At 46.9% G+C, this 19,813-nt stretch overlaps 1 protein-coding gene across 1 annotated transcript in view; it reads right to left on the bottom strand.

Moving 5' to 3' along the window:
• Window positions 1-8,771: 8,771 nt before the first annotated feature.
• Window positions 8,772-19,813, bottom strand: part of VOPP1 (VOPP1 WW domain binding protein) — a 170,291-nt gene continuing 159,249 nt past the window's right edge. Inside the window, exon 5 of the mRNA XM_068983090.1 lies at window positions 8,772-10,233. Coding sequence (XP_068839191.1) covers window positions 10,043-10,233 — 191 coding nt within the window. The 3' untranslated portion in view covers window positions 8,772-10,042. The remainder of the gene's footprint in view (window positions 10,234-19,813) is intronic.

Raw genomic sequence — 19,813 nt, 5'->3', positions numbered from 1 at the left:
CAAAATTGGGAAAGAAGCATGTCAAGGCTGTATTTTGTAACCCTGCTTATTTAACTTCCATGCAGAGTATGGAAATGTGAGATGCCGGGCTGGGTGAAGCTCAAGCTGGAATCAAGATTGTTGGCAGAAATATCAATAACCATATCAATATGCAGATGACAGCACCCTAATGGCAGAAAGCAAAGAGAAACTATAGAGCCTCTTGATGAAGGTGAAAGAGGAGAGTGAAAAAGCTGGCTTAAAACTCAACATTCAAAAAACAAAGATCATGGTACCCAGCCCCATCACTTCATGGCAAATAGATAGGGAAACAATGGAAACAATGACAGACTTAATTTACTTGAGCTCCAAAATAACTGCAGATGGTGACTGTAGCCATGAAATTAAAAGATGCTTGCTCCTTGGAAGAAAAGCTATGACAAACCTAGACAGCATGTTAAAAAGCAGAGACATTAATTTGCCATAAAAAGGTCCATATAGTCAAAGCTATTGTTCTTCCAGCAATCATGTATGGATGTGAGAGTTGAACCATAAAAAAGGCCGAGTGCCAAAGAATTGAAGCTTTCAAACTGTAATGATGGATAAGACTCTTGAGAGTCCCTTGGACTGCAAGATAAAACCCATCAATCCTATAAAGGAAATTAACCCCAAATATTCTGAAGCTCCAATACTTTGGTCACCTGATGGAAAGAGCCAAATCATTGGAAAAGATCCTGATGCTGGGAAAGCTTGAGGACAGGAGGAGAAGGGGATGACAGAGGATGAGATAGTGGGATGGCATCATTGACTCAATGGACATGAGTTTGAGCAAACTCTGGGAGATAGTGAAGGACAGGGAAGCCTGATGTGCTGCAGGCAATGGGGTCACAAGAAGTCAGACACGACTGAGGGACTGCACAACCCACAACAGTATTCTTGCCTGGGAAATTCCATGGGAAGGGAAGCCTGGCAGCCTGCAGTCCATCGGGTCACAGGGAGCCAGACACGACCTAGTGACTAACAAACACTTCCTCTAGTGTACTGGTAAAAAGTGAAAGTTGCTCAGTTGTGTCCGACCTATACAGCCCATGGAATTCTCCAAGCCAGAGTACTGGAGTGAGTAGCCTTTCCCTTCTCTAAGGGGTCTTCCCAACCCAGGGATTGAACCCAGGTCTCTCACATTGCAGGTGGATTCTTTACCAGCTGAGCCACCAGGGAAGCCCAAGAATACTGGAGTAGGTAGCCTATCCCTTCTCCAGTGGGTCTTCCCAACCCAGGAATGGAACCAGGGTCTCCTGAATTGCAGGTGGATTCTTTACCAACTGAGCTATCAGGGCAGTGTACTGGACAGTGGCAGTATTTCCATCATCATAAAAACTTTTTTTCAATAACACTGCTCCAGATGCTATTATATGGGCTGGACATTTTAGGCAAGACTATTTCTTAGGTGGTATTTCATACTCCATACTGCATCACCTGCAGAGGCCTGCCTGGGAGTCCCGGGGTACCCTGAAGGACTTGTAAATTGCACATGTAACTAGGAATATCGAATTTCCTCCATATCATTCTCTGGTTATCAGCTAGGATCCCACACTCTGTGATGGCAAGATTTCTAGAGAAACAAAAATAAAATCAAAGAGTTTTAGATCTGAGAGGAAACTTCAATATTATTTTATAAGCAACTCAGGAAACTGAAGCCCACAGAGGCTCAAGACTTGCCCAAGGTCACTGATACTAGCTGGAAGTAGATAATGACCTTCAGCAAGCATCTTCTTGCTGCTAGCCCCTTAATTGAAAACACCCTGTGATAACTGAGAATAACTGGTACGAACACTACTAAAATAATTAGAAAACAGCTTTTATTGAGTACTTATCAGGATTAGATACTATATTTAGTCTTTAAAAAAAATTAGAGACTTCCCTGGTGGTGCAGGGGCTAAGGCTCTGCACTTCCAATGCCAGGGGCCTAGGTTTGATCCCTCATCAGGGAACTAGATCCTACATGTCGCAACGAAGATTGAAGATCCCAAGTGCCATAACTAAGACCAGATGCAGCCAAATAAATAATAAATATTTTTAAAAAATTATTTCACATGCTTCTTACAACCACCCCTAGAGAAAATTTCTGATTAACAGGAATTAATTTTTTCAGGTAATAAGAAATCTAGAAATGATTCAACTCTAGGAAAGCTGATCTCTCTCTGATCATTGTGGCCTTTCCAGCATGGTTGCAAGGTCAATGCTGCAGCTCCAGTTATCACATCAGTGATAAAAGCAGGCTGAGCCTGCATATGGTGATGCCAGCCATCACAGTCTCATTTACGGCAGAAGCAAAATCTTTCCTGGAGGCCCAGAGTGGACTTCCATAGTACTTGTCATGGGTTAAGACTGCACCCATGTTGCAAAAAGACTGGGAAAATGAGTATGATGTTTGACTCTTTGGGCTTCTATAGACGAGATAGGGAAGGGAATGGGGCTTGGATTAAACCAAGCAACAATGGAGGTGTCCCTATCCTCAAGGTTCAGTTGAGGAAGCCAGTGTGCTCAGAGTGAGTAAGCGGCAGAGATGCTTAGACTCCAGAGCCCATGGTGAGTATGGCATGGTCACTGAAGAATGCAATGAGGACTCTGATGTTGCCAGGTATGAGCCGTTCAGACACTTCAGAGGTAGGATGTGTGTGTCCTCAAAGAATAGGAGTGAGGCTGCCCCAGTGTGTCACCACCTGAATAAAAAAACTGAAGAAAGACATTCAGGAGAAGAATGCCACAGGTGTTTGGGTTGGACAGCTTACAGAGCTTTTACTTACTCCACTTGTAATATATATTTAAATCTACATTTGAAGTATCTACATACTTAATGCTATATATATTCAGTGCTTTGTTTATATATCATAAATATATTTATTTAATATATGCTGTATTTCATTTTTCTTCCCAACCTTCTCTTTACCATGGGAGCTTAGTCTTGCCAGCCTGCTCTTGTCAATCACACACTATTCAAGGTGTTTCTTATAGTTGCTGAGAGATTCGTGTAATAAATGATACAAATTAAAGAAAAATGGGGCTTCCAGCTCCTCCTCAAGTTGGCAGCTACACATGGACCCATGATCATAAGCAGTGCTGGCGAAGGCCAGCCGGACAGTGAATACAATCTTGCTAATGGTAATATGTACCAAAAGCCCTAAGCATGCTCTGACCCAGCAGTTTAAGATTTTATTCTGAGGAAATAAATGTGGATGAACATTAAAAATGGTCACAAGCAGGCTCAGCATAGCATTGTTCAGAGTAGGGAAAAGTTAGCAAGAGCTTTTGCAAAAAAAGAAAGTTGGAGAAATGTATTAATATTATAAAGTTAAAAGTGAAGCAAAACATGTATGTAGGAAAATTACAAAGAAAAGTGTAGGTATTGGTAAGCGGTGCGATGGGGCAGATTCTCAGGGGACTCAGTCCGGTTTCCTAAGTGGGAATGTGTGTTCACGTCAGTATAGTTGGTATACATTATCCAGTTGTTCCAGCAAACCGAGCGGCACCACAGCAGAGCCTGAGTTTTCACGCCAGCCATCGTCCTGGCGGTTTGCTGGAAATCTCGGCCACACAGTCACACAGGACCAGGCTTCCCCAGTCGTGGGCACTTTCCTGAACTCTGGGCGGCAGAGTTGACACCGGAGCGAGAGCATCGAGGCCGCTGGTGTTCAGGGCGCCCCGGCCCTGCCCAACCCGACCCTATCCACTCCTGAGCATCTCTCCGGCATCCACCACACGCCTTATGCAAAAGTCACACTCATGATTCTGAGTCTGTAGAATATTTTGTTGTTTAACAATGAAAAATAAAATGGAACAACCCCCCAAATTTGATCTGAGTGCGTGGGTTAAATCAACTGCTGAGCAGCGGTGTGGCGGGAAGCTACCGAATCCTTGCAGGGAAGAAGAAGCAGGCGGAGGTTTGAATGTCAGAAAAAGTGCTAGAGAAAAGCTGGTGACAAAAGATGGCTCTCTGTGTGTCGTCAGAGCCAGGGACCTGGAAAGCGACGGAAAGACGCACCTGCAGACCTAGGATGCTGCGGTCGCAGGATTTCTAGTTTCCCTTGGCCTTGTGCATTTTCTGCAGTGAGCTTGGATTACTTTTGCAATTAGATTAAAAATAAAGTTTAGTTTTGAGTAAAAAAATATCAGCAGGGACTTTGCCAAGAAGGGCTAAGCAGGGTCTCCTCCTGGAGCCTCCCCAAGGGCCGTTCCAGCCTTTTCACGCGGGTGCGGTGCTCCCGCGGGGCTCGGGGCTGGGTCCTGTGGGAAGCGGGTTCCGAGGGGGCGGAGCGGGGCCGGGGTCTCCAGTCCCCGCTCGGGCGGTGGATCTGGGCTCAGAAGCCACGGCCCCGGATCCCGGGCTCAGCATGGGGCTAGTGCCTGAGTCGCTGGTTGTCCAATCCTCACCACAACGCTGGGCGCCTCCGAAACCCCTTTCCAGACAGAGAACCAGGGACATCGGGACGTCCCGTGACCCCAGTGGTCTAGATGACTCCGGGATAGAGCCTTCGGGACGGCCATCCCTGTGTGTGTACGGTTCCCTCTGTGCCCGCCAGGTCCTGAGGAGACAGGAGCTCCCTGCCTTCCAGACTCTGACTCTGTCACACTACCGCCCCCTCACCCCTCCCACTTCTGCGCCTGCATTCTAGGTCCGGGTCCTAGATTCAGCTGAGACAAGTCCTAGCCGTCTGTGCCTACATCCTGATCACATTTGAGAGAAGAAACTCATTCAAGGGCATGCTTAGCAGGTTTGAAGGTATGAGCACTCTGACCAGAGAACAGGAATTTTGTAGAGTTCCTCCTGATAACGACAGGCATGAAAAAGATAATGCTGCCTGTTCTCTCTTTCCGGGTTTGAAAGCAACTCACTCCACCTAGGATTTCAGTTTCCTTAGAGAACTTGGTGAGAACAAAAGAGTGACAGCTGGTAACCGGGGGACATTTGGGGAAGAAGACCCCAGGGCTAGTCCTAGCACCATCTACCAGAGCTGAACACCTGATCTTGGGCACAATTTCCAGGTCCCGCGAGACCTGCAGTCTCTCCCCATGGGTGTTTGTTAGCAGAGCCGCTGGCGTTGAGCTGCAATGGGGGCAGCACCCCTCATGCTAGGAGCTCAGGAAAAACTCTCCCCGGTGCTTCTCAAGACCCTTCACTTATAACCCTAACACTCTTGAGTTTTGTTACAGATTCTACAATATCAGATGTTTTAGAGAATAGGTTGGTTCCCTAGAAGCTGTAGACTGTCACCTGAGGTTGAACTTTATCTTTAACCTTTTCATAATTAATTCCCTTTTAACCTCACTGGATTTTGTTGTGAGTGACCAGCCAGAACACAGGAGGGGAGTATTTTCTTACTAACTCACCCCACATTGTCCCATAAAGCAGGCACTGGATGTGGAGTTACTATGCACTTGGGAAGCAGCTGTTCACTGTGCTGGTGAATATAAAATCCAGATTGGATTTGGAAGACAGCATGGAAAATAATGTAACATTTCTTATTAATATATTCTATATTATGACATGTTGAAATAATATTTTGATACATTGGATGAGATTAAAATAAATTTCACCTTTTTAATGTAATTAATGAAAATTTAGTATACTTAGCTGATATGTTTTTAATGGACAGTCCTGGTCTAGAACATACATCTAAAAGCATTTCTCCTTGTAAACTTTAAAGCAAGATGAAAAATTTCTTTCTCCTTAAAAACATGAGGGATCATTTATGCCCAAGCACTTTTCAAAGGTACATACTTGGTATCCACCTCCAATTCCTGTACCAAGAGCAACAGGTCTGTGGCAAGTAAGACTTTGGGCTTCAGGACCTCAAGGCTGTTTGTGGTTTCAAGTCCAGAGAGGAAGAAAATGCAGCGCTCCCATGCACCCCTGTTCCAGCTGAAAGGGTGGCTGTCCTCTACCCTGACTATACTATTGCTGATCACAAGATCAGGAGCCTTTCCTCACAGAAGGAAAGCCAGTCCTTTGTGGCTGGAGTCAGAACTCTAATCTTGTAGTAGGGAGATCCAACAGGACCCAGCTTTAACGGAGGGGGGTTGTTTTGATAATCATACCCACTCCCATCATACCATTTTGAGAAAGGCTTTGAGCAGGATCCACCCCAGACACTTTGGCACAACCAGTGAGGCAGGGGCATTATAATAACGAACTGGGGCCGGGGTCAGGGAATGGCAAAAGATACACCCCAGTAATATGATGGACAAAATACTGCTTATCATTCATGGCTGGATCTGGGGCATTCACAGATCTCAATCGACATATAAATGGTAGGGAAAAATGTTGCCTGAGGTTTCTACTTCCCAGCTCTGGTGGGCTCTACACCCATGACTGAGCAGCACACACCAACATTTCAGGATGGTAAGGTGACGTAGGGGCGGTGGCAGTGAATGGGGCCCTGTCAACTTCCACCTTCATATCTGGGATGTATTCAAAGCAAATTTGCTCCTGTTACACCATGGAGCTCATCTCCTGATGGGCAAAGGACTAGTTGGGAATGCATTCTCTCTCTCCACTTCAGTTTCTCTTGCTCAGGGACATGTGGAGTGAAGGAGAACACAGGATTTCTAACATTTGCTGAGTGACCATAAAGTGCCTGGTAAAAGCCTGGTGTAAGCAACAAGTAATATGACCCTTGGACTGCGAGGAGATCCAACCAGTCCACCCTAAAGATCATTCCTGAATGTTCACTGGATGCACTGGAATGTTCCTGATGCAAAGAGCTGACTCATTTGAAAAGACCCTGAAGCTGGGAAAGATTGAAGGCAGGAGGAGAAGGGGATGACAGAGGATGAGATGGTTGGATGGCATCACTGACTCAATAGACATGGGTTTGGGTGGACTCTGAGAGTTGGTGATGGACAGGGAGGCCTGGAGTGCTGCAGTTCAAAGAGTTGGACATGGCTGAGCCACTGAACTAAACTGAGTATGACCCCATTTTGCAGTTGAAAAAACTGAGGTTTTGGATTCTTTGAGTCACTGAACTTCTCACATTTTCAGCTCCCACCTTCTCAGATGTGGGTTTCTTCATCAGTCCCATGCACCACCTTCTATTTCAGAAATTTCAGTTTCTGATCTTGTACTTTTTTTGCCTGGAGGACTATTAACATTATGGACTTTTGGAGTTCAGTGAAATCTGGGGGTGGGGACAGATGAGACTGAGTACTCTGTTGGTCACCTTTAGTCATTGACCTTTGATGTGTAAATGACCCTGCTCCCATTTCACTGGGGGGAAGTTGATGACCCGGGGCATGTCCAGTGAGATGTGTGAATTAGCTCTGAAAATCTTCTACCTGATTTCCTGTCCTGTGTTAAGGCAGCAAATTATGAAACACTTCTTGATAAATATTATCTCAGTTAGTAATTCATCTTAAATACAGCCTAACTGTAGCAGGTACAGATATGTGAGAGAAATAGTTTCTGACCAAATAGAATTGGATTTAAAAATCAAGGCCCCCTACCTATACAGAGCACAGGCAGCCCCCCAGATAATTAATACTAGTACTAGCTATGAGTTTATGTAATTAAGGCTTCTATCGTCCTACTTACTTCAGATATTTTTTCCTTAGCTAGTTTTTTTTAATGTGTTGGTGAAACGAAAGTTCCTTATATTCTCAGAAAGCATATTATTTCCAGTTCTCCTGAGACTGGGTGCATCTCCACCTATTCCACCCCACTCAGCTAACCTCAGAGCCTGCTGTCTGTCCTTCAGAAACTTCATCTTTACCCTCTTTGCTAGTCCCCAGCAAAACAGTCAAATCACACGCCCAAATTTATTTTTATTGTGCACACATAGGAAACATAACCCTATCAAAAGAACAAAAAAGACAAATGAGCCAAGTGATACAAGAGGAAAAGCATGCACAGATCTATTCCCAGTTCACTCCTAGCCATGGACTCTATGGGGCTTCACACACCAGAAGTTGGCTTGGACTGGCTCCAAGCAGTGGGCACTGTCCACCGACAGCATAGGGAAACAGTGGGCAGGACATATCACTGTAAAAGGAATTTCCACACACACTAACCACTGAGTGGGTTCTCACCAAGGTTCAAGGGAAAACAAAGTTTATCTCATACAAGCATGACTATAAAATATCTGAGTGCTACCTAAATCATCCAGTCTCTTAAGATCATTTGGTATAAAAAAAAAACAAACCCCAAAACAGAATTTCATCGTGGACATTTGGGTGCTGATGTAGCTGCACCAACTCCAACTTGGGGGGTGCTTCCTCATCAGAACTGTAAAGGAAGAAACTGGAGCTGAAAATGCCAAACGAGTGGCCTGGAGGAAGAGAAACTTCTGGACCCGTGTAGTTATCCTGGGTTGTAAACAGCAAATGTTGTGCTCTGTTGTCTCATTCAAATCAAGGACTTGAGTGTGGGGAGGGACTGAAGTTGGGGACAGGAGTTCAGAGGTCATGCTCAGTGGTCAAAAGCACCGGCAGCAGCATCTATGTTCAGACTATTTCCAGTGTTCATCTGGCTTCAAGAGTGTCCCATGGAGTCCCTGGGGAGGCTTCCAGGTTCTCCATCCTGACTCTCTCTCCTACTCCAGCAGAGCAGGGACATGGAGACAGGAGTGGGGAATGAAAACACTCAGCATCACTCTAGTGAGATGTCCTGATGCTCAGGTTCAATGACTGACAACCTCTCAAGAGGCTCTGATTACTTCATTTCAAAAATAAGCACCCCATCCCCACCCCCACCCCCGCCCCATTACTATACATACCTGTCTCCACTATGATCGATGTTTTGCCCTTGCTATACACCACCCATCAGGTCTCAGTCTGGGTTTAAGTACACGATGGTGGACGTAGCCTACGCAGAGGAGAACTCCAGTCCCCTAACGATCCAGGACTACCTGTGATTCGAGGGCCAGAGAGGCTTCTGAGCCAGGTTTGCATTTCCAACCACATCTTTATTCTAATTTTGATTAACTCGTCAGTGAAATCTATTCAGTCCTTTCGGAAGAGGTCTATTTGCAGTCCCGGGGTTTTGTGTTCCTGTCTTTTTCTTAGCAAGCTTCTCCTCTGCAGAGACTGGCATACACCTCCTGAGACCAGTCAGCCGGGGCCCACGCTTGCCCTCCCAGGCTCAAGCCGCTGGCTGTGCTCCGCTGGGACACTTCTCTCCAGGGGCCGGCGTGGCTTCCCAGCCGGCCTTTGAAAGTGTCCATCACAATGCACTGTCAGGCCTGCCTCAGGGGAGGGTGCAGAGCCTGGCTGTGATCACAGGCCACAGAACTATTGACACCCAGGAAAGACTCCGAGTCTGACCTCAGGGCATGACTCCACAGCACGTTCCCCAGATGCACTGAAAACAGCTCCATTTTCCCCCCAGGTCAGACCAAGAGCTCATGAAATGCAATGTCCAGTTTGAGGCAGGAAGCAATTTCCCATGAATTTAAATACCTTCCCTTAGTGATTTTCGGGGAACTACAGACATCAAATTGGCCTGATTCTAGAGCCCCATCTCCCTGAGGTATAGCACACCAGTGCTCTCCCAGCCCTGGCGGTACCAAGGGCAGCACTCTGGTCTTCAGGAAGGGAAGGGGAAGAGGGGGCTCAGAGGCTGCGCCCCGTCATCATTTTTGGAAGAGGAGACTGCTGGCTCTGCGGGGCCTGGTTTTAGCCGGCAGCCTGCCGTGTGCAGGGTGCCTGGGCCATGGGCCCCCCCTCACGTCCCCACGCACTCACCCACACCGCCTGGCCTTCCGCCGGGGTCTGGCCCCTGTGGGCCTGGGCAGCCAGCTCAGGGGGGCAACCCTTAGGACTGTCCACTCAGCCAGAGCACAGATTACATTGGAAACAGAAGCAACAGAGGAGACACGGGGTGAATTGAAATATTGGTCCTCCAAGGAAAACTTGAGAGGAAGCTGTGCTTTGAAGATATCAAAAAGGAACTTGCCCTCAGTGGCTCATAAGACCTTTCCTGGAAGTGAGCAGTGACGGGGCAGGGAGAGCAAGCGACGGCCTCGCCCTGCCTCCCAGCCACGTCACACAGGCAGGTGCTGGCGGCTCCCGGCTACTTGGTCTTCACCACCTGCTCATATGGGGGTGGGGGCGTGTTGCAGTAGGAAGGGGGCGGTGGGTAGGCCGTGCTTCCCTGGGATGAGTTGGGCTGGACCTGGAAAGCCATCGCCACGGGGTTCCCAGCAGGATTCATCCCCGATCCTCCGGGGTCGGTGTAGTATGGCAGCCCCAGCGGCTGGGCTCCTGAAAGACAAACAAGCAGATGAGAGCACCGCCTGGCCGGGTGCCCGGGTGAAGACCGCTGCCCTGGTCATGCACTTAGCGGACACGTATCGCGGGCCAGCAAGCCCAGACACAGGAGGGCTCCAGGGTGCAGGGAACGAGCAAAGGTGAGATGCTGGCCCAGCCTCCTGAAGCGGCTCCTTCACAGGGCAGATGGCCAGAAAGCACCTCAGTCCACAAGGGTGCCCGAGTGTTGGAGGGATGATAGCGGGGTCAGGCGTGGTGGAGGCCAACCCACAACCGAGGGACAACCAGAGGAGCTCTGCCAACACTTGGGGACATGCACCAAAAAATTATCAACACAGACAGCCCAGCAGCCCTGAGAGCCTGGAAAGCCAGGATGCCGAAAGGTAAGCCAACTTAGAGAGAACTGAGAAGAGGACCTGGGGTTCCCAGCTCTTGACTAGAAGCATCACAGGCACCTCCACAAAGTTTCTGAGAACAGTATGTTGAAGTACGAGCTGCGCTCACACCTGCTGGGTAACATTTACTCAGGCAGAGCACCTGCCATCCAGGTGAACCAAATTCCCAGACAGGGAGACAACCTAGGGGCCTGAAGTCAGTGGGGTGTGTTGACAGGTCTGTGGGCTCTCCCCTGCCCTGGATGCTGCAGAAAGATGCCACTCCCTTGTCTCAGGGAGAGGCTGTAGATGCAGGCTGAGCCCTGCTGCAGGCCAGGATGCAGGACACAGCGGGGCAAGAGTGCACAGATGGTGACAAGAGGGAATATAACCCCAACTCTCGTTTAACAGTAGAAATACCCAAGCTGCTGTGTTGAGCCTATTTCTTGGATCTGCATTTTCTGATCATGTTGATAATTTTATAGAATACTGACTAAATAAAGAATCAAGAAAGAAACCGTGGACTCTGAGCTTTTCGTGGGCTTAGCTAAGTTCACGAGTGAATCAGATGCATCTGAATTAGGCCTCATTCAACCCAGGGGATGCTCAGGCACCAGAGAGGTAGTGTCTGCCTGTATATTATGTGGGATGTTTTTTGTACAAATCTCACTCTGCTACAGTTTAACTGAATAAAGGTCAGATTCCTGGAAAGATGCCCACCAAAGTGAGCAGGATGTCTTGGAAATCTACAAATGAGCTGAAGGAGAGCATAGGACAGAAACATACAGGCAAAGAGGCATTTGGGGTGTCAGGAGGAGCGCATCAGCCACAGATGGACCTCGATCTGCTCCTCCTCTCAAACAGGCTTCTAGTGGTGCGTCTTCCTGTTGCCAGGAGATGTGTTTGTTCACAAGCCCATGACTAGCCAGGACCGTCCACTTCTCAAGGGCAGAGATAGTTTGTCTTTGAATCTCTGTATACTTTATACAAATAAAAAGTTAAAGATAAAAAAGAGACGCTAATGTAATAGTCCAGGAAAGACACAAAAAAATCTTTGAATATGAGACAAGAAATGAGGAGAGAATGAGGGGTTCAGGAGGCGTATCCAAGGACCGGGGACCAGCTGAGCGTGAAGACCATGGGGAGGAGAGGCCTGCCTAGGAAAGACCCCGGCTTCCAGTGTTGAGGAGGGGCCACCTGGCAAGAGAGGGGACAGAGGGCAGGGTCTGCAGGAGTCTGGGCAGCTCTGGGAGCCTTTGGTATGGAAGTGGTAGCAGAGACACAGCCGTGGCCAAAACTGCCCAAGGAAGAGTGTGTTGAGGGGGCCAGAGGGTGACAAAGGAGAGGACCGACACTCCTGACAGGAGAGACACAGGTGGTTCAGGCGGACGAGGAGAATGAGAGGAGGCTGGGGGGAAAGTGGAACGGCGAGGCAGGAGCTTTGTCACCAGGAGAGGGAGGAGAGGGCAGGACGAGCAGGACCTGCGCTCCCCGAAGAGGACCCTCATACTTCTTGCCAGTAGTCTCACCACTGAGGCTGGCACAGAGGCCCCGCTGCTGGGGCAGAGAGCTGCTCCAGGTTAAGGGGCAAAGACCAGAGAGGGGATGGGTATTGGCTAAAGGGGTACAGGACAAGGGCAGGTGTATTCCTTTTATTCCTTAAACTGTTTTAAATTAAGGTATAGTTGGTTTGGGTCACTGAGTTGGACACGACTGAGTGACTTCACTTCCACTTTTCACTTTCATGCACTGGAGAAGGAAATGGCAACCCACTCCAGTGTTCTTGCCTGGAGAATCCCAGGGACGGGGGAGCCTGGTGGGCTGCCGTCTATGGGGTTGCACAGAGTCGGACACGACTGAAGCGACTTAGCAGCAGTAGCAGTAGCAGCACATGGCGCTGGTGCTAAAGAATCTGCCTGCTACTGCTGTAGACTTAAGAGATGCAGGTTCGATCCCTGGGTTGGGGAGATTCCTTGGAGGAAGTCATGGCAACACACTCCAGTATTCTTGCCTGGAGAATCCCATGGACAGAAGAGTCTGCAGGGCTACGGTCTATAAGGTTGCAAAGAGTCAGACACAACTGAAGCAACAGCATGCATGCATGTGCTGTACTTAGTTGCTCAGTCGTGTCTGACTCTTTGCCACCCCACGGACTGTAGCTTGCCATGCTCCTCTGTCCATGGGATTCTCCAAGCAAGAATACTGGAGTAGGTTGCCATGCCCTCCTCCAGGGGATCTTCCCAACCCAGGGATCAAACCATGGGCTCCTGCATTGCAGGCGGATTCTTTACGGTCTGAGCTACCAGGGAGGCATGCAAGCGAAGTTGATTTAAAGGTTATATTAGGTTTCAAGTGTACAACATAGTGATTCAAGATTTTTACAAATTATACCCCATTTAGTGTTATTACAAAAGAATGGCTATATTTCACTGTGCTGTACAATATATCCTTATTGTTATTTTTTTTTAGACAGTTTGTTCCTCTTAATCCCCTCCCCTACCTTGTCCCTCCCTCTGTCCCTCTCCCCACTGGTAAGCACTAGTTTGTTATCTATGTCTGTGAGTCTGCTTCTGTTTTGTTATATTCATTCATTTGTTTTATTTTTTGGATTCCACATACAAGTGATAACATACAGTATTTGTCTTTCTCTGACTTACTTCACTAAGCATAACATTCTCCAGGTCTATCCGTGTTGTTACAAATGGCAAAATTTCATTCTTTTTTTTATGGCTGAGTAATAGCCCATATTGTGTGTGTACACACACACCAGGTCTTCTTAGCCATTCATTTGTTGATGGACACTTAGGTCAATTCCATATTTTGGCTACTGTACACAGAATATTGGGGTGCAGGTACTTTTCAAGTTAGTGTTTTCATTTTCTTTGGATGTTTACCCAGGAGAAGAACTGCAAGGTCATGTGGAAGCTCTATTTTTAATTTTTCGAGGAACCTCCATGTTGTTCTCCATAGTGGCTGCACCAATTTATAATCCCACCAATAGTGAACAAGGTTCCCTTTTCTCCACATCCTTGTCAACTTAGCCATTCCGACAGGTGTGAGGTGATATCTCAGGGTGGCTTTGATTTGCATTTCCCTGGTGACTGCGGATGTTGAGCATCTTTTCATGTGTCTCCTGGCCATCTGCGTATTTTCTTTGGAAAAATGTCTATCCAGATCCTTTGCCCATTTTAAAATTAGGTTGTTTGGTTACTTGTTTGAGTTTATAAGCTCTTTATATATTTTGGATATTAACCCCTTATCAGATATATGATTTGCAACTATTCTCTCCCATTCAGAAGATTGCCTTTTTGTTTTGCTGATGGTTTCCTTCACTGTTAAAAGCATTTTACTTTGATGTCCCATTTGTTTATTTTTGCTTCTGTTTCCTTTGTCTTAGGAGACAGATTCAAAAAAATGTTCTGCTGTGATTTATGTCAAAGACTGTCCTGCTTCATGTTCTCTTCTAGGAGTTGTATGATTTGGGGGCTTACATTTAGGTCTTTAATCCATTTTGAGTTTATTTTTATATATGGTATGAGAACATATTCTAATTGCATTCTTTTAACATGTAGCTGTCTAGATTTCCCAGCACCACTTATGGAAGAGACTGTCTTTTCCCCATTGTATATTCTCAAGACAGAAATATTTTTAAGGACAGGAAGTGCCTGAACATGTTTATATAGTTAGGGACAGAAATATAGTAAAGACAGGATTTCTAGGGAGAATATAAGCTCAGTGCAGGTTAGGGATCTTATATGCCTGGTTCAACATTTGAACCCCACTGTCTAGCCAAGAGCCTGGCACGCAGGAAGGCACCTAGTATTTTTTGTCAGATGGGCAGAGGAGCCACAGGCAGCAGCTCAGAGCAGCAGCACAGGGACTCAGAGCCCCCTGGGTGAAGGAGGCCCAGGTGCTCGCACTGCAGGCCACGGGGGTTGGTGATTTTAACAGACAGATTCCCAAGTCCTCAAAGAAGAGATGGTCACAGATGGTAGCAAAATGGTGTTGGAGAATGGAGGAACCAGATTGTTTGGGATTCAGTGTGTGGTTTGGGATTCTTGGGGCTGTAAGGACATAAAAGTGAAGGTCAGGAGCCAACAGGACACCAGGACCATCCGTCTATCTTACAGGGGGTGGAATGTGGGGGAAGAGAACTAGCCCTTACATTCTGAAGGTGTATGGTAGATGGTTTGTTTAGTTAGAGAAAGAAAATAGAGAATCTGTGAAGAAGTGGAGTCAGAGGAAGACTATTTCTCCAGGAGACAGAGAGGAAAGGATCAGGAGATGTGAGTAAAGCAACTGCAGCCACACAGTTGCCTGGCTGTCTTCTCAAGTGTTAATGCCAATCTGCATCGAACCTCTATCACATGGGAAGGGCGTGGTGTGGGCACAGCAAGGGTATTGCTATTGCATCCATATTCTTGAAGACACTGAAGCTCAGCCAGACATAACCTGCCAAGGTCACACAGCTACTATGTGGAGGCACCAGAATTGAACCGAGTACTGTCCTGTGAAGCCCAAGCTCTTTCCACGGTGACACGTTCTCACAACAGGGTGATGAAATGGGCCTCCCTCCAGCTGGAGAGGGACAGCAGACTATGGAAGGCTAGGGATACGCTAGGCCTGCATTCTGAGCAGCATCCGAGGACTGAGGGCTTAGCTCAGGGCTGTCGCCAGCCAGGCTGCACTGGGCTGCACTCTATCCCAACCACACTGTGCTCCTCAACAGAGCTGAAGTCGTTTCACTCCTTACTGCCATCCCCTCTTTCCTCCTTGACAGTCTGTGTGAGATTTGAGAGGGGACCCTAGATTCAGCAAACATTAGTCGATTATAGCAGCTCCACCTGAGTGGAACTGTTCCACTGATGCTGCCAAGCTTTCCTCACAGTGACCCTGCTGCTAATCCACCAAGCTCACTGGCCACTAACTGAGGAGATGAGCCAGGCCAACCTTTTCTTGGGATGCCAAAGAATCCAGCTCGCCATAAAGAATGGAGTGGGAGCACAGGAGGGGTGACGACCACCTGAGAAGGACCAAGTGGCTCGCAAACCCAGGGCCACCAGGTCCCCGCAGCTCTCCTAAGTGACCCATCTGCTCCCTGTATCTGTACAACCAGCTCAGCTCAGAGTGGGCTCTACGGTTCTCCCCTCCATATACTACCTGCCTCACACAGTTTAATCAGAGCTCAGATCCCAAATTCCTACATCCACCTCCTCCAGCCAGGCTGCTTCTCAAGGTTTAGACAGGTTTCTCAAACACATTCCAGCAGACACACAGCTCGTCTTCCCACCCATGACTTGAATGTCCTCTGTCACCACAGCCACCAATTCACTCACAGGGCTGTAAGCTGAGTTCCTGTACTAGGGGTAAAAGGCCCTCCATCCTCAGGTCCGTATTTATTTCAGTCTCAATTCCCACTGTCCTGCCAACAACAACCAACTGCTAGTATCCTGCTCACCTCTCCCAGACCCTCATCAGAAAGCAGCCCCTAGTGTTAAAACATGGAGATCACTCCTCTTGCAAAGTCTTGGCCCATCTTCACACCACCATCCCCGGCCCCTCAGCCTCTCATCTGACTAATTCCCATTTATCTTTCAAGCCTCAGATCAAAAGCACAGCTCACTGACTATCACCACAATCCTGACTGGACGAGGACCCCTGTCTTCTTGGCACTCAGAAAAGAATCCACACACTGGGGACCACAGTGTAGTAGAATACTTTGAACTTATGCACACAAGGAGAGGATTTAACTCACCTGGGAACTCTTAGAACCAAGCCAGCATCTGGCATTGCGACGGCCATCCCATCCAGGAGACAGATAAGCGATGGAAGGACGGAGGGATGGTGCCTCTGCTCTGAACTTGGCCTCTGCTACACCACGCTGAATACTTGCGGCAGCTTTGTGAGACATGCCTGCTTCTGATGCCCAGCAAGCCTGCATCAAGCCTACCTGCTGCCCCTGAGGATAGAAGTGTTCGAAGGGATGACTCCACCTCCCCATCACAAGCGATGGGGGTGGGTGTGGGCTAGGGCTGTGGTCTTTGTACCAGAGATGTACTGAGGGCATGTCTGGAACGTTCGTGCACCGCCGTCACTCACACTGGAGGGTAATGAGAAACGATGACAGGTGTGTCTGACTTAACTGGACAGTTACGTTAACAGTCTCATCACACGGGAACTGGAAGGGTGGGGTTAAACATCTCAGCATGGAGATGGAGAGGTACTTAGAATAATAAAGAAACAACAAGTGGGAGGTGGATACATTCTGTACTTGTCAAGACCATAAACCCTCAGGTGAACAAACACAGGGATGAAACTGCTAGAAAGACTGGTTGAGGGCACAGACAGCAGGAGTGGAGGCTGCACTCTCTTGGGGTGGCATGAGGCTCCTGGGCTAGAGGGGGCATCGGCTGGCATGGGGGATGTGAGTGTCCCAGACGTTCACTACGCTTGCTCATTTGGCTAAAGCACAACTCGTGAAAATATACTGATGTGGCAGAATATCCAGAATCTCGCAGAGAAGAGACACAGAGAGGAGACATACTCAGTTTTGACTCATTCAGGGAGGTGGAGTGACGAAGACATCATTGTATGTGTGAAAACCACAGAGAAAGAAGGCCAGGCAAGAACAGGTATGTGCCACAGATAGAGAGATCATTTCAAAAACGTCCCCCAAACATACACGATTCCATGGCACATGACTCTGGAGTTCAAAGCACTTTAAAATCATAATTCATCAATGGAGCAGGATAGGAAGCCCAGGGATAAACCCAGGCACCTATGGGCACCTGTGATCTGTGACAAAGAAGGCAAGAATATACAATGGAGAAAAGAGAGTCTCCTTGATAAGTGGTACTGGAAAACTGGACAGTTACATGTACAAGAATGAAAAATGGAACACTACCAAGTGCCATACACAAAAACAAACTCAAAATGGTTTAAAGACCTAAACGTAAGGCCAGACACTGTAAAGCTCTTAATGGAAAACAGCAAGAACACTCTTTGACATACATCTCAGCAAGATCTTTTTTGACCCACCTCCTACAGTAATGAAAATAAAAACAAAAATAAAGCAATGGGACTAACTTAACTTAAAAGCTTTTGTACAGCAAAGGAAACCATATACAAAATGAAAAGACAATCCTCAGAATGTGAGAGAATACTTGAAAATGAAACAATAGATGAGGGATTAATCTCTAAAATATACAATGCAGCTCAATATAAAAAGCCCAGTCAAAAAATAGCAGAAGATCTAAATAGACATTTCTCCAAAGAAGACATACAGATGGCTAACATCTCTAATTATTAGAGAAATGCAAACCAAAACTATAATCAGGTATCACTTCACAGCAGTCAAGATGGACATCATTAAAAAATCTAAAACAATAAATGCTGGAGAGGGTATGGAACAAAGGGAGCCCTCCTACACTGTTGGCGGGAATGTAAATTGGTACATCAAGTATGGAGAGCAGAATGGAACTTCCTTAAAAAGCTAAAAATAGAACTACCATATCAATCAGCAACCCCATTCCTGGGGACATACCCAAAGAAAACCATTATTCAAAAAGATACATGCACCCCAGTGTTTATGGCAGCATTATTTTCAATAGCCAGGACATGGAAGTAACCTAAATGTCCATCAACAGAGGAAAGGATAAAAAGATGCATTACATATATACAATGGAATATTCAGTTCAGTTCAGTTGCTCAGTCATATCTGACTCTTCAGCCATAAAAAAGAACAGAATAATGCCATTTGCAACACAGATGGACCCAGAGATTGTCCTACTAAGTAAGTCAAAGACAAATACCATCTAGAAAAAGAATACAAATAAAATTATTTACAAAACAGAAATAGAGTTACAGATGGAGAAAACAAACATGGTTACTAGGGGCTAAGGGAGGGGGAGGGATAAATTGGGAGATTGGTGTGCTATACATAAGATGATAACTCATAAGGACATCCTCTATAGCACAGGGAATTCTACTTAATAATCTGTAATGGCCTATATGGGGACAGAATCTTAAAAAGAGTGGATACACATATAACGGATTCAATTTGTTGTACAGCCAAAACTAACACAACATTGTAAATCAACTATACTCCAAGAAAAAATTTTAAAAATATAAAATAATATTAAAATACCTCAAATCTTATTATCTATCAAAGAGAATAATTTGCAAACTGAAACAGAGATTTAAAAATGAGAGAAAATGAAACTCCAAGATAAGTAAGGGCTGGGCTTTGGGGAAAGCATTCACATGTCCTGGTTGACATAGTACCACAGTGTAGAAATGAGGAAAACCCATACTTAAGATCTACCGTAATGCTTGCTTCCCTGATGGCTCAGATGGTAAAGAATCTGCCTGCAGTGTATGAGACCCAGGGTTAGATCCCTGGGTCAGCAAGATCCCCTGGTGGAGGGCACGGCAACCCACTCCAGTATACTTGCCTGGAGAATCCCATGGTTAGGGGAGCCTGGAGGACTACAGTCCACAAGGTCACAAAGAGTCGGACCTGACCGAAGCAACTGAGCATGCATGTATGCATGTCACAGTGATACTATATATGCATGCATGCTAAGAGTCGGACACAACTGAGCGACTAAGCATGCATGCATGTGAAATATCAGGGTGACAGGCATATGTGCATGCTCAGTCACTTCAGTCCTGTCTGACTCTGTGACCCTGTGGACTGTAGCCCTCCAGGCTCCTCTGTCCATGGGATTCTTTAGGCAAGAATACTGGAATGGGTTGCATTGCTCTCCTCCAGGGGATCTTCCTGGCGCAGGGATCAAACCCATGTCTCTTACATCTCCTGCACTGACAGGAGAGTTCTTTACCATTAGTGCCACCTGGGATACTATGCGATATGCATTCAGTTCAGTTCAGTTCAGCCGTTCAGTCGTGTCTGACTCTTTGTGACCCCATGAATCGCAGCACGCCAGGCCTCCCTGTCCATCACCAACTCCCAGAGTTCACTCAGATTGACGTCCATCGAGTCAGTGATGCCATCCAGCCATCTCATCCTCTGTCATCCCCTTCTCCTCCTGCCCCCAATCCCTCTCCGCAACAGAGTCTTTTCCAATGAGTCAACTCCACATGAGGTGGCTAAAGTACTGGAGTTTCAGCTTTAGCATCATTCCCTCCAAAGAAATCCCAGGGCTGATCTCCTTCAGAATGGACTGGTTGGATCTCCT

This window comes from Capricornis sumatraensis, chromosome 10 (genome assembly GCF_032405125.1).
Source record: "Capricornis sumatraensis isolate serow.1 chromosome 10, serow.2, whole genome shotgun sequence".
Classification (NCBI taxonomy): Eukaryota; Metazoa; Chordata; class Mammalia; order Artiodactyla; family Bovidae; genus Capricornis; species Capricornis sumatraensis.
Note: the sequence above shows the minus strand (reverse complement) of the source record. Positions and strands in the feature narration are given on the sequence as shown.